The following is a 22427-nucleotide window of genomic DNA, read 5'->3' as shown; positions in this document are numbered from 1 at the left end:
GCTACGGGTGCAGTCCTAGAAAAGACAAAAAAATATATATATATTCTAAATGCTTAACATTTTCAAATACATCATGACTGATGTAGCTCTTTTATTATGAACTGCACATTCATCTGGAAAATCAACCCCGTTATTAATAACAAAGATCCCAAATTACTCCACAGCAAAAAAGAATAGATGATTAAACTGTCACAGTGACCTCAGTAAAAGCACATGAGCTTACTATTTGCCAATGTAATGAAGATACAAGCCTTAATCCACAGATGATTTTTTATATTAGTGAATACTGATTTTTTTTTTAATCTATATAGTCTGCAAATTTTGTGATAAGGTTTAATACACTTACATTTTTGTCTTTCAGCGAGGGGTCCTCTGCAACAGGCTGATAACCCACAGGATATCTCCTTAAAATCTATGTGATTATCACGATTTTCATCAAAAGCATTAAACAAACCTGTTAAATGAGAAAAGACAACATAAATCACAACCAACAAATTTCCAAATGTTAATAATGACATGGTCATGAAAGGAGGCATAACTCTTTCCTGTAAACTGACTGAATTTTAAAAATAAGTTTATCTGTTTTTCCCAATGTCTTAGGAAGTATTTCTTTTTTCCTGATATAATTATACTTAACTTTCTAGCAAAAAATACATTACTATCATTTAGTGTTTGATTTTGTTTGCCTGCCTATCTCTATCTGATAGTAATTTCCAAACTAAAAATGAGCCTCATGGCTCAGTTGGTTAAGGTCCAGCATTGTCACTGCTGTGGCTCCTGACCCAGGAACTTCTTCATGCCATGAGTATGGCTAACAACAAAAAAAGAGAGACTATAGCATGTAAAAAATAAAAATTAAAAAAATTAAGAGCTGAAAAAAAATCAGGGTCCATAATTATCCTTATTTGGAAAAGAAAAAGGGAAAAAGAAAAAAAGTTGAACTGTATATCAAAGATATACTGTGTGTTATTAATAAGCTCCATAAGCTCTTTCATGGAACAAAGAAAAATAACACACCATATTACAAAAGTAAGAAATTCTGTACTGCAGATTAAGCAGTACAAAGAAGACTGTGCAGTACGGGGGGAAAAAAAAAATATATATATGCATGCCATGGGTGCAGGGGGAGAATAAATATATGTATATTCCCCCCCTGCACCCACGACATATATTATTTATAGGGATTCCCACTGTGGCACAATGGGTTAAGAATCCAGCATTGCCACAGTTGTGGCGTAGGTCATAGCAGCAGCCTGGATTCAATCCCTACACCACAACTATGGAAATGATGGATTCTTAACCCATTGTGCCACAGTGGAAATTCCTATACATAAATATTTTAAATTTCAGAAATAGGAGTTCCTGTCGTGGCGCAGCGGAAATGAATCCGACTAGGAACCATGAGGTTTCAGGTTCGATCCCTGGCCTCGCTCACTGGTTTAAGGATCCGGCGTTGCCGTGAGCTGTAGTGTAGGTCGCAGACGCGGCTTGGATCTGGAGTTGCTGTGGCTGTGGTGTAGGCCGGCAGCTGTAGCTCTGATTAGACCTCTAGCCTGGGAACCTCCAGGTGTCATGGGTGCGGCCCTAAAACGACAAAAAGAAAAAAAAAAAATTAAATAAATTTCAGAAACAAAAGAGCATTTATAATTTAATCCTGTGGTTTTCAAAATTTCTGTAAAACATAGAAAGGGAGTAATTTTGTTTTCAAATGAAATGATTTATTTATCGCTCTCCAACTTTAAAAAAGGTAAAGAAACAACTTCACCTCTGAAGTCGGTAGAAGCCCTTCTCTGTTCTGGCTCCCCTAACAAGTATTTCTGAAATACACTAGGAATCCGCAGAATATAGATAATCTACTTCAAGAATCTAATTCTGTGCCCTCAGTTTAAAGAACGGAAAATTAAAGAAGTAGTTAAATGACTTGCAAAAAGTAAGAAAAATTTTAAAAGGTGTGAACCAGAAGCAGAACTCAAGTATTCAAATTCCAAAATGGTTTTTGTGATAGCACCCACAACTACCCTTTGAATTTCTAACTTTTTTTTTTTAAGTTATTAACAGTAAAAAGTTTAGAGTTAAGTGGGGCCCTTACAGATGGTCCAGGTTTCTTAATCTTTTTATGCAGGGGAGGGATACAGCCAGTGAAACCTTCTTCTGGTAGAAATATAGTGGAGGCTCGTGAGTTGAGGAAGAGGTGGGCAGTGGCATAACCACTGTCTTAGTCAAAATCATTTTATATATGAGAATATACTGGTGAGAGAGCTCAACTGACTTACGCAAGGAGACACAGATAGAACAGGAAGCTCGACTATATAATCTTAATTCCTTATATATATTTCCCCCCTCTAAACTACACTATTTGTAAGAAACTTGCAAACTTGTAACATCACAGCTTTTAGAGTTAAGGTGTATCGGTTAGAAGTAAGAGACGGTCTGGTGTGTTTAGCAAAGAACATTTATAGAAAATAAAATGATTCCTACCTTCACTTAGAGATGGACGAATTGGTGGTGAAACCAATGGGCCAAATGTCTCTAAATCAAATCGTCCAGTTCGGGACTGAGCCTTCAGCAACCAATAGCGTTTCTCCAGATCAATGATGTCTGATTCCTCCACTGAGAGTCAAATCAAAAGAGACACAAAGCTTCAGTCTTCTCTTCTAGGCACCTAGTTAGTTCATCCTGATACTGTAGCTTCTAAGGATATATTTTAATTTCCCAGCTAAATTGCTAAAAATTACATAAAACAAAACTCTGAAATACAAATACATCATATCTAAAATGGAATGAAGGAGTTCCCGTTGTGGCTCAGTGGTTCATGAATCCGACTAGGAACCATGAGGTTGAGGGTTCGATATCTGGCTTCGCTCAGTGGGTTAAGGATCCGGTGTTGCTGTGAGCTGTGGTGTAGGTTGCAGACGTGGCTCGGATCCCACATTGCTGTGGCTGTGTCGTAGGCCAGCAGCAACAGCTCTGATTAGATCCCTAACCTGGGAACCTCCATATACCGCGGGTGGGGCCCTAGAAAATATATTTAAAAAAAAAAAGGATGAATATTAAATTTAAATTAGCATAAAAGAAGTTTTAAAATGAAAAAAAAACTCTTTGCAATTCCCATTAAGTAGGTTGCTTAAATTCAACATGTAAAATAATAAACAACTGAGACATTTCTTTTTGGCTTCCTACACCATTTTTATCTGTACTCATTTTTGGTAATTTTCACTTTCTATCTTGGATTTAAAGATTCTAGACACATATTCTCTCCTGGCTACACTGTAAACATCCTAATAGCAAGATCCATATCTGATTTGTCCTGTCAATACAGGACAGGATTATACATTCAATAATAACTAGATAAGTGGAAAAGAACATGATAAATCTAAGTAATGAAGTTCATAAATGAAAGAGAAGGGAGAATAGGATTTATAATGTGATAGGTAACAGGGGCATAGAAAACATGAACATCTTTTTCTCCTCATTCATCAGAAGATTTATCTATCTATATGGAAGTTCCCAGGCTAGGGGTCAAATCGGAACTGCCTACGCCACAGTCATAGCAACAGCAGATCTGAGCTGTGTCTGCAACCTACACCACAGCTTGCAGCAATGCAGGATCCTTTAATCCACCAAATGAGGCCAGGGATCAAACCCACATCCTCATGGATACTAGCTGGGTTCTTAGCCTGCTGAGCCACAAGAACTACATTAAAAAAAAAAAAAAAATCACAGGTAAACTCCAACTATGGTCACAGTGCATTTTTTTTTTCCCTCCAAGGAACTAAAGTAAGATTTAGAAAACAAAAAGGTGAGTCCTTCCATTGCCCTGGCTTTCTGCCTGCAGTCTCTTTCCAGACCTTGGCAAGGTATGAGGAACCAAAGCAGTGAGATCTCACTGAGTTAAGAAGTTTTCGTTCAGGGAGGTTGAGATAGCTAACATTTATTTACAGGGCAGAGTACTGAAGAGGAAAGAGGTATGTAGAGAAAGAGCTCCAGAAATGCACACAGAAATCTTGTTGAGTTCTGGCAGAGTACTAAACTATGTATGCATAAAGTGAAATTCACTGAGGCCAGGCTAGGAGATGCCTCAAGTCCTGACCAGCCCGAGTAGAGATAACACGGAGAACACTGGGAATGTTCATAGACTCAGAGGGTCACACTTAAATAGTAGGGGAAAAACTCACTCTAGAGTAAAGGCAAATCCAGACTTGCCCCCCCAAAATACTTTTTAAAAGTCTTGAAAATATCAAGCTGATCCAAAAATAACTGCCTATCAAGACAAATTTCCTGTGTTAAAGGAAGACAACAGAAACCAATTAGCCATATAATGTCCACAATGTCTAGCTTCCATAAATATAAATGTATATATAAAATAAGCAGGAAAAAGTGACCTAAAATGAGAAAAAGCTATAGAAATAACAGAGATGATGGAAAAAGCAGACAAGACTCTAAAATATCCACTATAAGTATCTCAAGAATTTAAGGAAAACTATGACTATATATTGAAAAAAGAAATAGGTGCTATTTTTTAAAAGTATCAAATGGAACTATACTACAGATAAGAGTACAATGCAATCACCCCTCAGTATCTATTGGTTCTAGGATTCCCCCCCCAAACACCAAAATCGAAGGATGCTCAAGTCCCTTATATAAAATAGCAGAGTATTTGCATGTAACCTATGCACATCATCCTATATACTTTATATCATCTCTAGATTACTTATAATATCTAATACAATATAAATGTTCTGCAAATAGTTGCTGGTATGTGGCAAATTCATGATTTTTTTTTTTAACTTTCTGGAAATTTTTTTTTTATTATTTCCAATCCTTGGTTGAATCTGTGGATGCAAAATTTGTGGATATGGATGGCTGATTGTATTTGAAATTTTAAAAAGTTGGAGTTCCTGTCATGGCTCAGCAGAAGCAAATCTGACTAGCATCTATGAGGACACAGGTTCAATCCCTGGCCTTGCTCAGTGGGTTAAGGATCTAGCACTGCTGTGGCTGTGTAGCTACAGTGGCCAGTAGTTACAGCTCTGATTTGACCCCTAGCCTGGGAACCTCCATATGCTATGGGTGCAGCCCTAAAACTACAAAAAAAAAAAAAAAGTCAACGGGGAATTCAATGGCAGATTACAAAACACAGAGGAAAATCAGTGAATTTGAAGACTGAGCAAAAGAAACTATTCATAAGGAAAAAAAAAAAAAAAAAGACCGCAAAAAATTATTACAATCTAGTGACCTGTAAGACAACATCAAAAGTACAGCATATATGTTATTGGGATCCCAGAAAAAGGTGGACAGAGAATATTAAAATAATTAACAGCTGAAAAAAATTTAAATTTGATTTAAAACTATAATGCTTCAGCAGTTTCCGTCATGGCTCAGTGGTTAACGAATCCGACTAGGAAGAGGTTGTGGGTTTGATCCCTGCCCTTGCTCAGTGGGTTAAGGATCCGGCGTTGCCGTGAGCTGTGGTGTAGGTTGCAGACGCGGCTTGGGTCCCACGTTGCTGTGGCTGTGGCGTAGGCCGGAGGCTACAGCTCCAATTGGACCCCTAGCCTGGGAACCCCCATATGCCGCAGGAGCGGACCAAGAAATGGCAAAAAGATTAAAAACAAACAACCAAAAAAAAACCCTATAATCCTTCAGATCCAAAAGTTCAATGAACCATGCGCAAGAAAAATTCAAAGAAATCCAAACCAAGACAAAACACAATCAAATTTCTGATAAAAAAAATCTAAACGGGGAGAAGAAAATACATTACAAATAGGGGAACTCAGATAAATAATGGTTTCTTTTCAGAAAGGAACAAGAAGACAATGGGGAGAAAAAAGGGCTGAAAGCAGGGAAAAAACCTATTAATTTTATATATCTTATATAAACTTATATATATCTTACATAAACTATATAAACTATATATTCTACAAAGATATTCTTCAAAAATAAAAGCAGAATAAAGATTTTTTTGATAAATGCTGAGAGAATTCATCAGTGGCAGAACTGCACCAAAAGGAATATTAAAGAATGTTCTTCAGACTAAATTAAATGATACCAGATGGAAATTAGTATCTACACAAAGGAAAGTTGAAAATAGGAAATGCCTAGTCACTAACTTCCATCTGATATCATTAATCAAAACAGATTTTGGATCGCAATTTAGATTCAGCTCCGGTTAGACTAAGTTTACTTCTAGTACAAATGTTCTGAAGGTGTGCTCGGATTTCCATTCAAGGAAAGCACTGAAACTACTGGTTTTCGAAACTGGAGGTCTATAAACTCCAGCCTGAAGGCCGCATGCATATAAATAATGCTTTATTAAAACTCATTAATGCCATTTCCTTACATATAGTATATGGTTGCTAATGTGTTACAACAGCAGAGTTCAGTAACTGGCCCACGAATCTAAAATATTTAGTATCCGCCTTTTAAAGAAAATGTTTGCCAATTCCCAGGTGGAAATTGCATAACCACAAGATGTCCATAAAATGACAGATTCTGTCCATAAAATGCCAGAATCTTAGGACCACAGAGCCTTGAGATTGCAACCTTCAAGATTCTGAGACTTCAAAATTGTGAACTCATAAAATTGCCTAGTCTCAGTCTCAGCAAAATTTCTACATGACAGAATTACTGGGTGAAGAGGATTATCTTTGCATTCAGGGTTCCTTCAGATTTAAATCTGACACAGTTTTTTTCAGTTTGGCTGGTTTTTACTCATCCCAGCAAAGACTGACCTTAGGCAGGCAGGTTTACTCTCTCCCAAACTCAGCCCCATCTCAGCCTCTGGCCTCAGAAATGAAAGCACCTTACATTCCTTGATCACCTATGAAGAGCTCGTCCCTGTGGAATTTGTTTTGTTTTGTTCTGTTTTTTAATATTTCTTTGTACCGATATGTCTTCAGTGGCTTCAAAGAAGACTACAACTGTTTGGTGCATGTAGTGATTTCATGTTAGAGTTCGGAATGAAGGTCTTTCATGTCTTCCTTCCCAAACTAAAGTGGAACCCTTCAACTATTACTTAACATGATTCTGAAAAATTCTCACCAATGCAATCAAATAAGAATAGGAAGTATAACATTAGAAAACAAGAACTAAGGTTATTGTTTGCATGCAAGTAGAATGCACATCAAAAAACTCAGAGAGTAAACGTTTACAAATTATAATTGAACTTAAAAATCTGTAGGGATGGAGTTCCTGTCGTGGCGCAGTGGTTAGCGAATCCGACTAGGAACCGTGAGGTTGCGGGTTCAATCCCTGGCCTCCCTCAGTGGGTTAAGGATCTGGTGTTGCCGTGAGCTGTGGTGTAGGTCGCAGACACGGCTCAGATACTGCATTGCTGTGGCGTAGGCCAGCGGCTACAGCTTAGATTAGACCCCTAGTCTGGGAACCTCCATATGCTGCGGGAGCAGCCCTAAAAAAGGCAAAAAGACAAAAAAAAACAAAAACAAAAAACAAAAAACTATAGGGACACAAAATATACAAAACTCGATGCTTTTCCTTTATAACATTAATAACATATAAGAAAACATAAAAGAAAAGGCATAACAACATTAGCAATTCCCCCACAAGAAACAAATATCCAAATATAATGTTAAGAAGTAAGTGAGTATTTTCTGAAGAAAACTTTTATCAATTAAGTAAATGAAGATGCAGGCAATGGCCCTCAATAGAGTGGTCATAACAATCACACCGTGAGGGTAACAGGAGCAGAGATCTGAAGGAGACAAAGGGGCCAATCACGGAGGAAAACACTCTAGACAGGGAACAAGAAGAGAGGGTTTGAAATGAGAGCTTGCCTAGTAAGCTCAAGGAAGAGAAAGAACAGAATGAATGGTTAAAGTGAAGTTAGTGAGGGGAGAATAACAGGAGAGTAGCAGGGGATAAAGTCAGAGAGGAAATGAGTGTCACAGTATATAGCCCGCTGTAAGGACCTTAGCAGTTGTTTTTTTTTTTTCCCCCCTTTTATGGCACATCTGTGGCATATGGAAATTCCCTGGCCAGAGGTCGAACCGGAGCTGCAGCTACAGTCTACGCCACAGCTTGCAGCAAGGCCAGATCCGTAACCCACTGAGCAAAGCCAGGAATTGAACCCACATCCTCACAGAGACAATGTCCTTAGCCCACTCAGCCACAATGGGAACTCCTGTAAGGACTTTGGTTTTAACTAAAACTGTGAACTACCGAGGGTCCAAAGCAGAGGAGTGACAGGATCCAAACTACAGGATTACTCAGGACTGCTGAGTTAAGAACAGTCTGGTGGGCAGCTAAGAAAAAAGTGAGAAGACCAGTTAGGTATTTAATAAAGAATTTAAATCATCAATATATGCAATTAGAAAGTATTAAGACTATAGGAGATTAACAAGACAGACAATTCATAAACATGAAGGGGAGAAGTTTAATTTTACTGATGATAAAATACCATTTTAAAAGAAAAATGTATACAGACTCATGCTACTTCTCTGCTTCAAAAATTCGTTAACACTCTTCTCACAAGATATCTGCATGGCTGTCCCCACAACTCCTTCAGATCTTTACTCAGATGTCACATTCTCAGACCTTCCAAGCTGCACCCCATCCAATGACACTCCTCCATCCGTCTTTCCTGTTTTACTTTGATTCCTAAGACTTACTTGTTTTGTTCATTGTTGTCTCCTCCAACTAGAACATACACTCCTTGTGGGCAGGTTTTTTTGTCTATTTTATTCCTTGCTAAATTTTAACACTTAGAATAAGTACTGTAGTCATTAAAGAGTGGTGAATAAACGAAAGCACCTTCCACCAACTTTCAAAAAAATTTAAGGTGAACTATATTCCTTTGACTGTAGCTTCAAGAGGCTCCTAGGACACAAAGCTAGTATTTTTCTGTTTTTCCTTCCTACACCCTACTATGTCCTGATGCTCACTCATTAATGTGTATAACCTAAAACTTAAAGGATCTAGGGGTGAATATCTTTCAAAAGCAAAATATAAAATGAAAAAGAAAATCCTGTGCTGGGAGTACAGAATTCTGTACATACTCACACATCAGTAGATCAAAGAGCTGAGATGTTCAGAAAGAAACTATTCTCATTAATTTTGAAGTATGAGGAAAAGTTAAAGGGAATGATTACCCCTGCCGCAAAAAAAAGGCCTTGAAAATAGGTTCCTGGAGTCAAGTACACCGATGCGATTAGTACCCACACTTTATAAAGCTGCTCTCCTGGATCATTCCTGCCTTGGCTATCCCTAGAATAATCCTCTTAATGACCCAGAGAACCTACTGCAAGGGATTCCAAGAACAATTATGAAGTTACCCTATACTTTTGGCACTTAAAGGGACGTAATTACTTATTATTTACTAAAAGTAATTATAAACAACTAACTGACAAGGTTGTAACATATTTTAAGAAGTTAAAAAATGAAAATACAGGGAGCTCCCTGGTAGTCTAGTGGTTAGGACTCGGCACTTTCATTGCTGTGGTCCGAGTTCAATCCCTGGTCTGGGAACTGAGATGCCACATCAGGCTGTTGCACACAGAAGCCAAAAAAAAAAAAAAAAAAAAAAAGTAAAAATTAAAATGCTAATACTGGATTAATTTTAAAATTTGTCTTACTTTTATTAAACTAGTAATATATTTTGTTGCATAAAAAATACTTAAAAATGTACATAATCAAAAAAGTAAAAAGAGGGAGTTCCCGCCGTGGCTCAGTGGTTAATGAATTCGATCAGGAACCATGAGGCTGCAGGTTCAGTCCCTGGCCTCGCTCAGTGGGTTGGGGGATCCGACGTTGCTGTGAGCTGTGCTGTGGGTTGCAGATGTGGCTCGGATCCTGCTGCTGTGGCTGTGGCATAGGCCGGTGGCTACACCTCCGATTGGACCCCTGGCCTGGGAGCCTCCATGTGCCACGAGTGCGGCCCCAGAAAAGACAAAAAAAGAAAAAGAAAAACCTAACTGTATGTTTGCATATAACTATAATCACAGATATATTAATTGAATGTCATCTGGGTTGTTTGGAAAGATTATTTACAATTTCATTCTATAATCTATACCACTGTATGATTTCTCAGATTACATAAAATTCTAGTTCAGTTTTACATAATCAATGAGCTAAATTCATTTTTTTATATCTGAAGAAAAATCATCAAAAAGATAATACAAGAAAGATAAGATTTTCATATAAGACTACCCACTGTGTCATGTATTTTTTTCTTTTTTAACCAAATAACAAATAGACTATATTCATTACTATAATATAACCTCTTGATGAATCAACCTTTGCAAAGGTCCAATTACTTTGGAACTGGAACTGATTTTAATGATATACAAAACTTCTACATAAGCATGTAGCTTTCTTTTTTTTTTTTTTGGCCGCACCTCCGGCATTCAAAAGTCCCTGGGGCAAGGATAGAACTCCAGCCATGACAGCCACCCAAGCCACTGCAATGACTATGTTGGATCTTTAACCTGCTGAGAAACATGGGAATGTCTCATCTTTTTACAAAGAGAAGTATCTATTTCAAATACCAAGATGACTGAATTTATTTAAAAGGAATGTTTTTAAATGTTTCCATCAGGGAGAGTAATCACGAGTGTCTGATACATAACTGAATATTGTCTCATTTTCCTAAATAAGATGGTCTGTTTACTCCATTTATGATGCCAAAGAGAGAAAGAAAGAAAAATCTCTTCTGTTCCTCCAGAGAAACACTTTCTCAAATTCTGAACTTTCTTCCAAGTAGTAGATCTATAGATAAAGAATCTGACCCTGAAACAAAAAGAGGAAGACAGGAGCTTTGATAGAAACTGTTCTTACTGCCTTCCAAATGTTTTTACCTTTGAAAATTGTGTTTATTAACCTCCTTAAAAAACACAACTTTTTTGCTGAAGTAGAAATATGGAAAAACACGGAAAACATATTTGGAAGGAAAAAAATGATTAGATTGGTATGGCCATCAACTAAAATCATGCTTTAGAGCCCCCTTTTAAGTTTATGCGATCTGTTCATTTTTTTGTTTATGAGCTGCAATTTGTTAATCAAATATTTGCAAGAGCATGTTAAGTAAATTACATATATAATATTATCATTACCCAAACATTTTCTATGAGTTGGCAGCTGAATTGCTAGGAGGAAAAAAAAGTAACTAACCTTCTTTTCACTTAAAGAAGTCAGAGGTAGTAATTGTAGTAGTCACTCTATTTGCAATTCATAAATCGATAACAAAACTTATACTTTACTAGCTAAGTAGGAATAAATTTATCACCCACCTATAGGTATAATTTTTTCTGGTTCACAACAGCAGCATACCATATTCCCAACATGCTAAATGATTCCTGGCCTGCACTTTGGGCCATCCTAATTAAATCCCACCTTACCAGAGGCTTCCGTTGCAGAAACAGCTCTTTAATGCCAAAACTGAATTCCCAATTAAAAATAAAAACAGGCAATATATCCAAGTATTTTCAAACAGTAATACAGTTCTTTAACATTTGTGAGGGAGCAATCTGTTCTCAAAGCAATGACCTTCTGAGATCTACTTAAGATGGCTTACATCATTCACAGCCAGGTAAGAGGATAAAGGAGGAGGGACATGCAAATTTACTAGGCTGTTTGTGGCCTAAGAATCACTAAAGAACTTTTTTCTTACCGAAAGAAGGTCTTAACACTGCAAACTAAAATGTGGCATGGGAATATGAAAATATGTATATTTTAGTTGAGATAATAAATGCTTAAATAGAGACAATATAAATTAGGTAAGATAAGAAAAATCATTTTAGATAAGAAAAATAATCAGGAGTTCCTGACGTGGTGCAGTGGAAACGAATCCGACTAGGAACCATGAGGTTTCGGGTTCGATCCCTGGCTTCACTCAGTGGGTTAAGGATCTGGTGTTGCCGTGGCTCTGGCGTAGGCTGGCGACTACAGCTCTGATTAGACCTCTAGCCTGGGAACCTCCATACGCCATGGGTGCAGCCCTAGAAAAAGACAAAAGGACAAAACAAAACAAAAAAAAAAGAAAAAGAATCAAAATGAGTTCCATGGCCCTAAAATTAGCCAAAAGTACTACATCAACTACCCCAGGATCCAGATTCTACTACTTAAAAGAAATCACTGAGTTAGCCGGCTTACTCATTTTTACGATACATTTTAGGGAAACTTTAAAAGTGTATTTATGAGTCAGAATCAGCGCTCGTATCTTCTTCCAAATAATATAACTAAATCCTATGAAAATATGATCAGTATTAAGGAGAAAAAAGTCTAAATTAGTTCTTAAAACATAGTTCTTAAAAATCACAGTTCATTATCTACAAAACAGAAGAGAGAGAGAACAGACCTGTGGTTGCCAAGGGGGAGTTGGGGAGAGAGTGGGATGGACTGATAGTTTGGGGTTGGCAGATGCAAACTACTAAATTTAGAATGAATAAGCAATGAGGTCCTACAGTACACAGCACAGGGAACTATAGCCAGTCTCCTGGGATATATATGTATAACTGAGTCACTTTGCTGTACAGCAGAAACAGGCATAATGTCGTAAATCACTTTAATAATCTTTTAATGATGAAAAAATCATACTTCTAATTATCTAACTTCATGTTGGTAAATAGGCAATCACTCAATGTGCTTGCCTGGATCAAATGAAATTAATTATTAAAGAGAAATTTAAAACAATAATCATTTGAAGGTAGTAACCAAAGTGGGGGGGGGAGGAAATTGAAAAAAATGATTCTGCAAGACTGGAGTCTGAGGAAGATGGCTCACCACAACCACAACTACCACATGACCAACTCCTTTTATCTGCAATTACAAGCTACTCATAAAATATTAAAGAATAAAATGACTGTGTATCAATAAACTGTCTTCAAATCCTAAAATGATAAGCATGTACTCTGGAGTTCAAACATCCCAATTTTGGAACGTATTAGCCATCTGATTTTGAGAAACTAACTTTTTTTTTGGCTTTTTAGGGCAGCACCTGCAGCATATAAGGAGGTTCCCAAGCTAGGGGTCAAATTGGAGCTGCAGCTGCCGGCCTACACCACAGCCAAAGCAATGCAGGATCCGAGCCATGTCTGCAACCTATACCATAGCTCACGGCACTGCCAGATCCTTAACCCACTGAGTGAGACTGGGGATTGAACACACAACCTCATGGTTACTAGTTGGGTTTGTTAACCACTGAGCCACGACGGGAACTCTGAGAAACTAGCTTTTTATAGCCGTGGTTTCCTCCTTTTTAGAATTTCCAAGGTGGCACAAGGATTAAATGAGATAATGCACAAGGAGGAACCTTCCAAGGTATTTTTGACAAAGTATAGGAGCTATAGTCAAGATCATTTAATATTCTGCAAACATTTAATGAAAACATTTTATGTGCCTGACATTGTGCTAAAAATTATAGACATGATTGTAAACAAAACAATTATGTTTAGATCCTAGTAAAAGAGAACATTAGTCATTTTAATCCAGTGTGGAAAGTACAATGAAAGAACAGAGACACAGAGTTTTCAGGGAGCAAAGAAGCACCTCGGCCTGGATGTCTGGATACATGCAGACTATCTCAGGGTCAACCAGAGAAAGGAAAAAGAGCATAGCAGAAGGATATTGTAAACAGAGGCAAAAGAGCATGCAAGTGTAAAAGTGTATAAAAAAAACAGGTAGTAATAGGACAGAAAAGCAAAAACAAATAATAACTCTTACAGTCTCCTATAATTCAAAAAAAAAAAAAAAAAAAAAAAACGAAAAGGGTAACCTATAGAAGGATTTATGCTATGGACCCTAAACAAAGATAAAAAAAGAAGAAAGAACTTTGCTTGCCAGTGAATGACAAAAAAGGGTGTTAAAGATGACACTACAACCTAGAATTAGTAGGCAGTTCGGTCAGGATGTAGACATTTCAAATGTTAGCATCTAAAGGATGGACCTTCTAACTCAAGTAGAGAGCTCCCATACTGTGTTTGGCTAGGACTATGCATGTACAATATTAGGGGATACAATACCCTGATCTAAATTTGTAAAAGCTGACTGAAACAATTTACATTTTGAGTTTATAGTATGTGTCTCCAATTTCCAACACTATGTGGTTAAATAACCGTGAAAAAAATAGATGCGGAAAGGGTATGACAAGAAAAAGCCAGAGCTTCTGCTCTGGCACAATGGGATCAGCAGCATTTCTGCAGCACCAGGACAAAGGTTTGATCCTGGTCTGAGCACAGTGGGTTAAAGGATCTGGTGTCACACAGCTGCAGCATGGATCACAACTTCAGCTCAGATGTGACCCCTGGCCCAGACTCCATATGCTGTGGGGCAGCCAAAAAGGGAAAAAACAAAAACAAGAAAAAGCCATATGACTAGAGAGTCTTAGTAGAATCTTCTTTCAGATATCAATAGTAATAATAAAACTTGTCCTGGAGTTCCCGACATGGCTCAGCAGAAACAAATTAGACTAGCATCCATGAGGATGCAGGTTTGATTCCTGGCCTTGCTCAGCGGGTTAAGGATCTGACGTTGCCATAAGCTGTGGTCACAGACTTGGCTCAGATCTGGGATTGCTGAGGCTGTGGAGTAGGCTGGCAGCTTCAGCTCCATATTCGACTCCTACCCTAGGAATGTACATATGCTGAGAGTACAGCGCTAAAAAAAAAAAAAAAAAAAAAACCTAATAAATAATAATAACAATGAAACTTGTCCTGGAGTTGCCGTCATGGCTCAGTGGAAACGAATCTGACTAGTATCATGAAGATGCAGGTTTGACCCCTGGCCTTGCTCATTGGGTTAAGGATCTAGTGTTGCTGTGAGCTGTGGTGTAGGTCGCAGACTCGGCTTGGATCTGGCACTGTTCTAGCTGGTGGCTATAACTCCTATTTGACCCCTAGCCTGGGAACCTCCACATGCCAAGGATACAGCCCTAAAATAATAATAATACCCATGATGGGGAAGGCTTTTTTTTAAAAAAACGTAAAAATAATAATAATAATAATAATAATAAAACTTGTCCCAAACTATTTCAAACATTTAACTATTTAGAATGTGCTCCTTATACATCTTTTTTATTCTGAATATCATCAAAATGCAGAATTCCCACTGTGGCTCAGTGGGTTAAAAACCTAAACACAGTGACCGTAAGGACTTGGGTTTGATCCCTGGCCTCGATCAGGAGGCCAAGGATCCGACATTGCTGTGGCTATGGGACAGGCCAGCAGCCGAAGCTCTGACTGGACCCGTGGCCCAGGAACTTCCATGTGCCACAGGTGAGGCTGTAAAAAAAAAAAAAAAAAAAAAAGCTTATAATTATCCCAAACCATTCTATCTATATCTCTCTCTAGTACAATGGCTTTAAAAATTACCTTGTTATTAAGAACACTATATATTTGAGAAAAAAAAAATTTTTAGGAAATCTAATCTTAGTTATTTAAATAGCAAATTAGTTTTTTTGATTTTTTTGTTTTGTTTTTTTCATCTTCTTGCCATTTCTTGGGCCACTCCCACGTCATATGGAGGTTCCCAGGCTAGGGGTTTAATTGGAGCTGTAGCCGCCGGCCTATGCCACAACCACAGCAACTCTGGATCTGAGCCGCGTCTGCGACCTACACCACAGCTCATGGCAACACCAAATCCTGAACCCACTGAGTGAGGCCAGGGATTGAAACCTCATGGTTCCTAGTCAGGTTCGTTAACCACTGAGCCATGACAGAAACTCCAGTTTTTTTTTTTTTGTTTTGGTCTTTTGTTGTTTTAGGGCTGCACCTGAGGCACATGGAGGTTCCCAGGCTAGGGGTCCAACTGGAGCTGTAGCTGCTGGCCTACGCCACAGCCACAGCAACACATGATCCAAGCCGCATCTGTGACCTACACCATAGCTCATGCACCATCATATCCTTAACCCACTATGCAAGGCCAGGGATGGAACTCGCATCCTCGTGGATACTAGCTGGGCTTGTTACTGCTGACCCATGACTGGAACTCCTGAATTTCTTAAATTTCAATAAAAAGTAAGGTAACAATAGTTCGGAATCTACAGTTCTGAAAACTGTACTGGCCATAATAAAAACTAAAATCTTGTATAAATTGAATTAGTTAATTATTCTAACTCTGTACTGAATACAAATAGTGCCCCAGTTTCATTTGTGATTTACATAAAAAAGAACAAATTTTGATTAAAAAATGGCAGTATGTTCAACCTACTGTGACTTCAAAGTTTTCTTTATAATTATATGTGAAAAAAGTAATTAAAGGCATCTGCACTCTAAAATAAATGTTATTTATAAGTGAAAAACTGTAACTCCTTTTTGTTTCCTAGATATCTTGGCCCATTACACAAATTTAAATGGAGTCACTGATGCTTTAAAATATGTGTTTTCTGTCTATTTATAAATCACTTAATAACATTCTCTATTTTTATCCCAAGCTTCCACATTCCTGACACATTATTTGAAAAGATTAACAAACCAAATATTCTTTGAGTGGAAGAGCCTACAAAGATGTCAGGAGACAACTGCTTAGCCAGAATCTGAGAATTTATGAATAATATAAATCACATGTAAACCTGCCCGTGTAAGAATAGCTGTAAAAAATTCAGCAGTGATTCTGACTTGGTGAAAACACTCATAGTAAAGAGCACTAAGAAAGTAGCGATTTGCTGAAGCCAGTGGCAATTAAGTTATCTGTTGCACTAATTTGTTTTTTCTTCCCTTCTTTCCTTTCTTTCTTCCTTTTTTTTGTCTTTTGAGGGCCATACCCACGTCATATGGAAGTTCCCAGGCAAGGGGTCTGATGGAAGCTGTTGCCAAGGGCCTACACCACAGCCACAGCAACGCCAGATCTGAGCTGTGCCTTCGACCTACGCCACAGCTCATGGCAACGCTGGATCCTTAACCCAATGAATGAGACTAGGGATCGAACCCGAAACCTCATGGTTCCTAGTCGGATTCATTTCCGCTGTGCCATAATGGGAACTTCTGTTTTTATTCTTTTTTTTTTTTTTTTTTTTTCTTTTTGCCATTTCTTTGGGCCGCTCTCGCGGCATATGGAGGTTCCCAGGCTAGGGGTCGAATCGGAGCTGTAGCCACAGGCCTACGTCAGAGCCACAGCAACACGGGATCTGAGCCGCGTCTGCAACCTACACCACAGCTCACGGCAACGCCGGATCGTTAACCCACTGAGCAAGGGCAGGGACCAAACCCGCAACCTCATGGTTCCTAGTCGGATTTGTTAACCTCTGTGCCACGACGGGAACTCCTGTTTTTATTCTTTATTTTTATAAACTGTAAAAAGAAAGCAAACAGGTTAATGGACAAGTTAGTTTTTGTACTGATCTACAGCTATCAGAAAATTGTTCCCAAAACAATTCTTCTCTGGAGAAAGTAAGATGAAGCTCACTGACATTATTCACTAATACAAGAGCATGCATATTCATTGTAAAGCACCTTTTTTTTTTCTTTTTAGGGCCAAGTTCTGAGGCTAGGGGTCAAATAGGAGCTGCAGCTGCCAGCCAACACCACAGCCATAGCAATGCCAGATCCAAGAGGCATCTGCAACCTACGTTGCAGCTTGTGGCAAAGCTGGATCCTTAATGCACTGAGGGAGGCTAGGGATGGAAGCAGCATCCTCAGGGATACTGGTGGGGTTCTTAAGCTGCTGAGCCACAATGGGAACTCCTAAAGCACCTATTCTATGCCAGGTACAATGCTGAGTTCTTTAAAAAAGGTATTATCTCATGTATTCCTGAACGATAGCACCAAATGCAACCCCAAACATGACACTTTAGCATAAGGATTATTTTGAGTTGAAGGCAACTGAAAAGAAGCAGATACAAGAAAAGCTCTCTAGCTCCTCCTATTTGCCTAATTGGTAAAGATGTCTTCCCTATCCTACCTGGAAGGACAGAAGTTAATCACCAAAGACAACTCCATATTCTTATCAACCTGGAGACAGCACCAAAGGAAAGAATCCACATAACAAACTTTATTAGCTAGCCATAGCAATCAATAGTTTCTCTATATGTTTGCCTTTCCACAATGTGCAAACCCTAGAAGCTCAAAGGCTCTTTCCTTTGTCTTGCTATTTCTCCACAAAATTAGTGCTGTTGCTAAAATGCTACACTTATAAGCTCAAGCTCTATCTACCCGTTTGAGTTACTCATTACTGAGTGTTGCTTTGCAGCCTAAGTGAGCAACCAAGCTTTTGTTTTTCTCTTGTTATCTGTCCTGTTAGTCTAATTTAGAGGGCCCTATCCAAGGAACCCAAGGTAGGTCGTAGGAGAAAATATTTTTCCTCCCCAACACTTCTTAAAACACATTTATAAGGTAAATTGTATCATTATCCCTGTTTTCCAGAGGAAAAAAAAGTCCAGAGAGATCAAATAATTTCCCACAGCTAGATGAGTAACAAGTGGCAGGGCCAGAGAGTCTGACTCTGGAACTCCTAAATATTAGTACTATTTCTCAAAATGTAGTTTATGGTCCATCTATATCGAATTATCCTGGATGTCTGTTAAAATTACAGCATCTTACGGCCCACTGATAAAAATCTTTGAAAACAGAACTAGTAACCTACACTTTTAATACCCTAATTCTAATGCTCAATAAAGGCTGGTAACTACCTATATACAACAGTGGTCTGATAAAAATCTTTGAAAACAGAACTAGTAACCTACACTTTTAATACCCTAATTCTAATGCTCAATAAAGGCTGGTAACTACCTATATACAACAGTGGTCTAATAGTTGATTTTTTTAATTTTGAGGTATTTGTCTTATAAGGAACAAGGATCTAAAAAATTCAGCTAAGAGGTCAGCAATTTAAAATATTACAAATAAGAGAAAATTGAAAGCATAGTATTTCCTCAGGTTTTTACTACACATGATCAACTTACTTCTGTGGTCATCAAGGAAATCAATGGGTGCATTAGAGGAGGAGATAAAATAATTAGTTCTGAGAGCTTAATCCCTTGTAATATTTAAAGTAAGCTGATCTTCTACGTGCCCTAAATTAATGCTAACCAGTTTTCTATAGCTCACATCATTTATTTAACCAAGTTTTAAAGGAAGATCTTGGAACAATTAATTTGCAACCTTTAGCAGTTCCTTATTTATTTATTTATTTTTGCTTTTTAAGGCTGCACCTGTGGCATATGGAGGATTCCAGGCTAGGGGTCAAATTGGATCTGCAGCTGCTAGCCTATGCCACAGCCACACCAGATCCAAGCCGCATCTGTGACCTACACCACAGCTCACGGCAACGCCGGATCCTTAACCCACTGGGCAAGGCCAGGGATCAAACCCATAACCTCATGGTTCCTAGTCGGATTCGTTTCAGCTGAGCTACAATGGGAACTCCAGCAGTTCCTTAAATTTACAAATATAATTCATCTAAGCCCTAAAAATATGCTATGTCTTTAAATGAACACTCACATATTATGAGGCTGTTAAACTTTACTCAAACATGATGATTTATATTGGTCCTTCTGATGGGTTTAGTCCTACAATCTTAAAACAATATATACCTCCTACTCACTCTTGGGGAAAATAATATGTTTGAATCAGTACTTAGAATGCAGACTTTTGGTGGCTGAAGTTTTTCAATACAGTTCAGTTTGATAACATGCATATAGTCCATTGCACTAAGAAAAACTCAAAGATGAATAGGACATGAGCCTTGCCCTCAAGGGACTTGTAACTTCTGTCAAGAAACAAAGCCAACTGACTCTAAGGTAAGGCAAAAAGCATTTTAATTGCTTTAAATGAAATACAAAGTGTGCAGGAATGAAAATAAAAAAGTGATTGATTCAAACTACAGAAAAATGGAGAAGGGATGACAAAAGAGGCAGTATCTGACTTGAGTTTGATGACAAAAGTGTTTCATTTGTCAAGAACTGAAAGATGTAATGCGTTCTTAAATGAAGGAATATTAGGAGTGATAGTAGATAGAGCAGCTATGAAAGTTCAGACTATACATGGAATATTGACCAGTGCTCTACAGTTGAAGCTGAGAACATATATGAGGATAAATGGGTATGGAAAATTAAGAATAACAAACTTAAAGAGACTCTAGAATCATACTAAGGAGTTTAAACTTTGTCCTACAGAATATGAAGGATTTCCAAAGGTTTCTAAGCAGGGAAATTAAGAGTGCTTTTTGCTTTTTTAACACAAGCTAAAAAAACAAAAACAAAAAACTTGTCTTTTGCTAACCTGTAGTCAGATAAATAAGGAAAATCATTATAATGATGATAGCACAATAGAAATACAGGAAATACAGCTAAGTTAAGATTAACAGGATCTGGAGTTCCCGTCATGGTGCAGCAGAAACAAATCTGACTAGGAACCATGAGGCTGCAGGTTCGATCCCTAGCCTCGCTCAGGGGGTTGAAGATCTGGAGTTGCTGTGAGTTGTGGTGTAGGTTGCAGATGTGGCTCGGATCTGGTGTTGCTGCGGCTCTGGCGTAGGCCAGCAGCAAGTTTTGATTAGACCCCTAGCCTGGGAACCTCCATATGCCATGGGTACAGCCCTAAAAGGACAAAAGACAAAAAAAAAAAAAAAAGATTAATAGGATCTAATAGGAAGCTTGATAAATAAAATTCAAAGGTTAATCTCAAATTGGATTACTAGATTTACAAATACTATTAACCAAGATGGAAAATGCTATTAAGCAAGATGGAAAAGACAGGAGGTGTAGAATCTAAAAAGTGCAACAAACTAGTGAATATAACAAAAAAGAAAAAGACTGACAGATATAGAGAACAAACTAGTGGGTTACCAGGGGGGAGAGGGACCAGGAGACGGGCAATATAGGGATAGGGGAGTAAGAGGTAGACACTGGTAGGTATAAAATAAGTTACAAGGATATACTATACAAAACACGGAATATGACCAATATTTTATAATAACTATAAATGGAGTATAACCTTTAAAAATTGTGAATCACTATAATGTATACCTGTAATTTATATAATACTGTACGGAAACTATACTTCAATTTAAAAAAAGAAGAAAAAGAGAAAAGACAGTAGGAAGAACATGCTATTTACTTTTTTTTTTGGCTCAGGGATCAAACCTGAGCCACGGCAGTGACAATGCTAGATCCTTAACCTGCTGAACCACAAGAGAACTGTGTTGTTAGCTTTTTTTTTAATGAATAGATGGATTGAGGCAAGCAAAGATAAGTTTGGTTTTAGACATGAGATTAAGATGTTAGAATATATATCCAGAAGGCATTTAAAGTTTGCCTCAAGACCAGAAAACAGTTTGAGAGGTTCCTCAAGACCAGAAAATGTCATGTAGGTATCATCTGCAAAGAAATGAGAACGAAAGAAGCAATAGAAAAGGCTGTAATGAAGCAAAGTATGCCTGTCATTTAAGAATAGAAGAGAGCAAAAGGCTGATCCATGAGAAATAATTTACACTTAAAGAGTAAGCAGGGAGTTCCCATTGTGGCTCATGTACCCATGAGGTTTCGGGTTTGATCCCTGGCCTCACTCAGTGGGTTAAAGGATCCGGCACTGCTGTGAGCTGTGGTGTAGGTCACAGAAGTGGCTCAGAACCCACATTGCTGTGGCTGTGGCAGAGGCCAGTAGCTGCAGCTCTGACTGAACCCCTAGCCTGGGAACCTCCATATGCTGCGGGAGAAGCCCTAAAAAGACCCCCACCCCCCAAAAAAAGGAAACAGAACTTAGATGAATAAATTATCATTCTTTGAAGTACAACAATGAAGCAAAGCATGCATGTCATTTAAGAAATAACCTATGAGAAGTAAATTACACTTAAAAAGTAAATAGAACTTAGACCAATAAATGATCATTCTTTGACTAGAATAAAACAACACAACGATGACGACAACAACAACAACAACAAAGGTAAACATAAAAAGATGCAAAAGCAGTAAAGTCAAGTCAAAAGGAATTAGAAACTAGAAAACTACAACGTTTCAAGACCAAAGGAGGGAGTTTCCGTCATGGCACAGCGGAAACAAATCTGACTAGGAACCTTGAGATTGCAGGTTCAATCCCTGGCCTGGCTCAATGGATTAAGGATCTGGCATGGCTGTGGTGCAGGCCAGCAGCTGTAGCTATGATTAGACCTCTAGCCTGGGAACCTTCATGTGCCAAGGGTGTGGCCCTTAAAAAAGCAAAAAAAATCCCAAGGGGGAAGAGAATTTCAAGAAAGCAGAATGGCCAATAAGGCTATAGAAATTAGAAGGTCATTATTTCAGGTGAAACAATGCATCTGTATTAATACTTTAACTATTTCAAGATAAAACATTTCTTAACAAGGCAAAGGCACTGTTCTTTTAGATACCATTAATAATCCAAAAATCTTCCCAACTGATAATAAATTAAATAGAAAAGATCACTTTCAAATAAAAATGGAGGCATATAAATGGGGTAACATTTTTAACATTTTGGAAAACATTTTTACTGATTAAATAAGTCTGTAATTTTTAACATGGTACTTCC

At 38.0% G+C, this 22427-nt stretch overlaps 1 protein-coding gene across 2 annotated transcripts in view; it reads right to left on the bottom strand.

Annotated features, from left to right (window-relative positions):
* Positions 1–22427, bottom strand: part of USP32 (ubiquitin specific peptidase 32) — a 216698-nt gene that overhangs the window by 83596 nt on the left and 110675 nt on the right. For both annotated transcript variants that reach the window (XM_047759224.1, XM_047759225.1), the window contains exons 6-7: positions 2479–2610; positions 347–454 (exon numbers count right to left, since the gene is read on the bottom strand). In XM_047759224.1, the coding sequence (XP_047615180.1) occupies positions 347–454; positions 2479–2610 (240 nt within the window). The remainder of the gene's footprint in view (positions 1–346; positions 455–2478; positions 2611–22427) is intronic.

Source organism: Phacochoerus africanus, chromosome 14, assembly GCF_016906955.1.
Source record: "Phacochoerus africanus isolate WHEZ1 chromosome 14, ROS_Pafr_v1, whole genome shotgun sequence".
In the NCBI taxonomy this organism is placed as follows: Eukaryota; Metazoa; Chordata; class Mammalia; order Artiodactyla; family Suidae; genus Phacochoerus; species Phacochoerus africanus.
The sequence above is the reverse complement of the archived record's forward strand: the minus strand, read 5'-3'. Positions and strand labels throughout refer to the sequence as shown.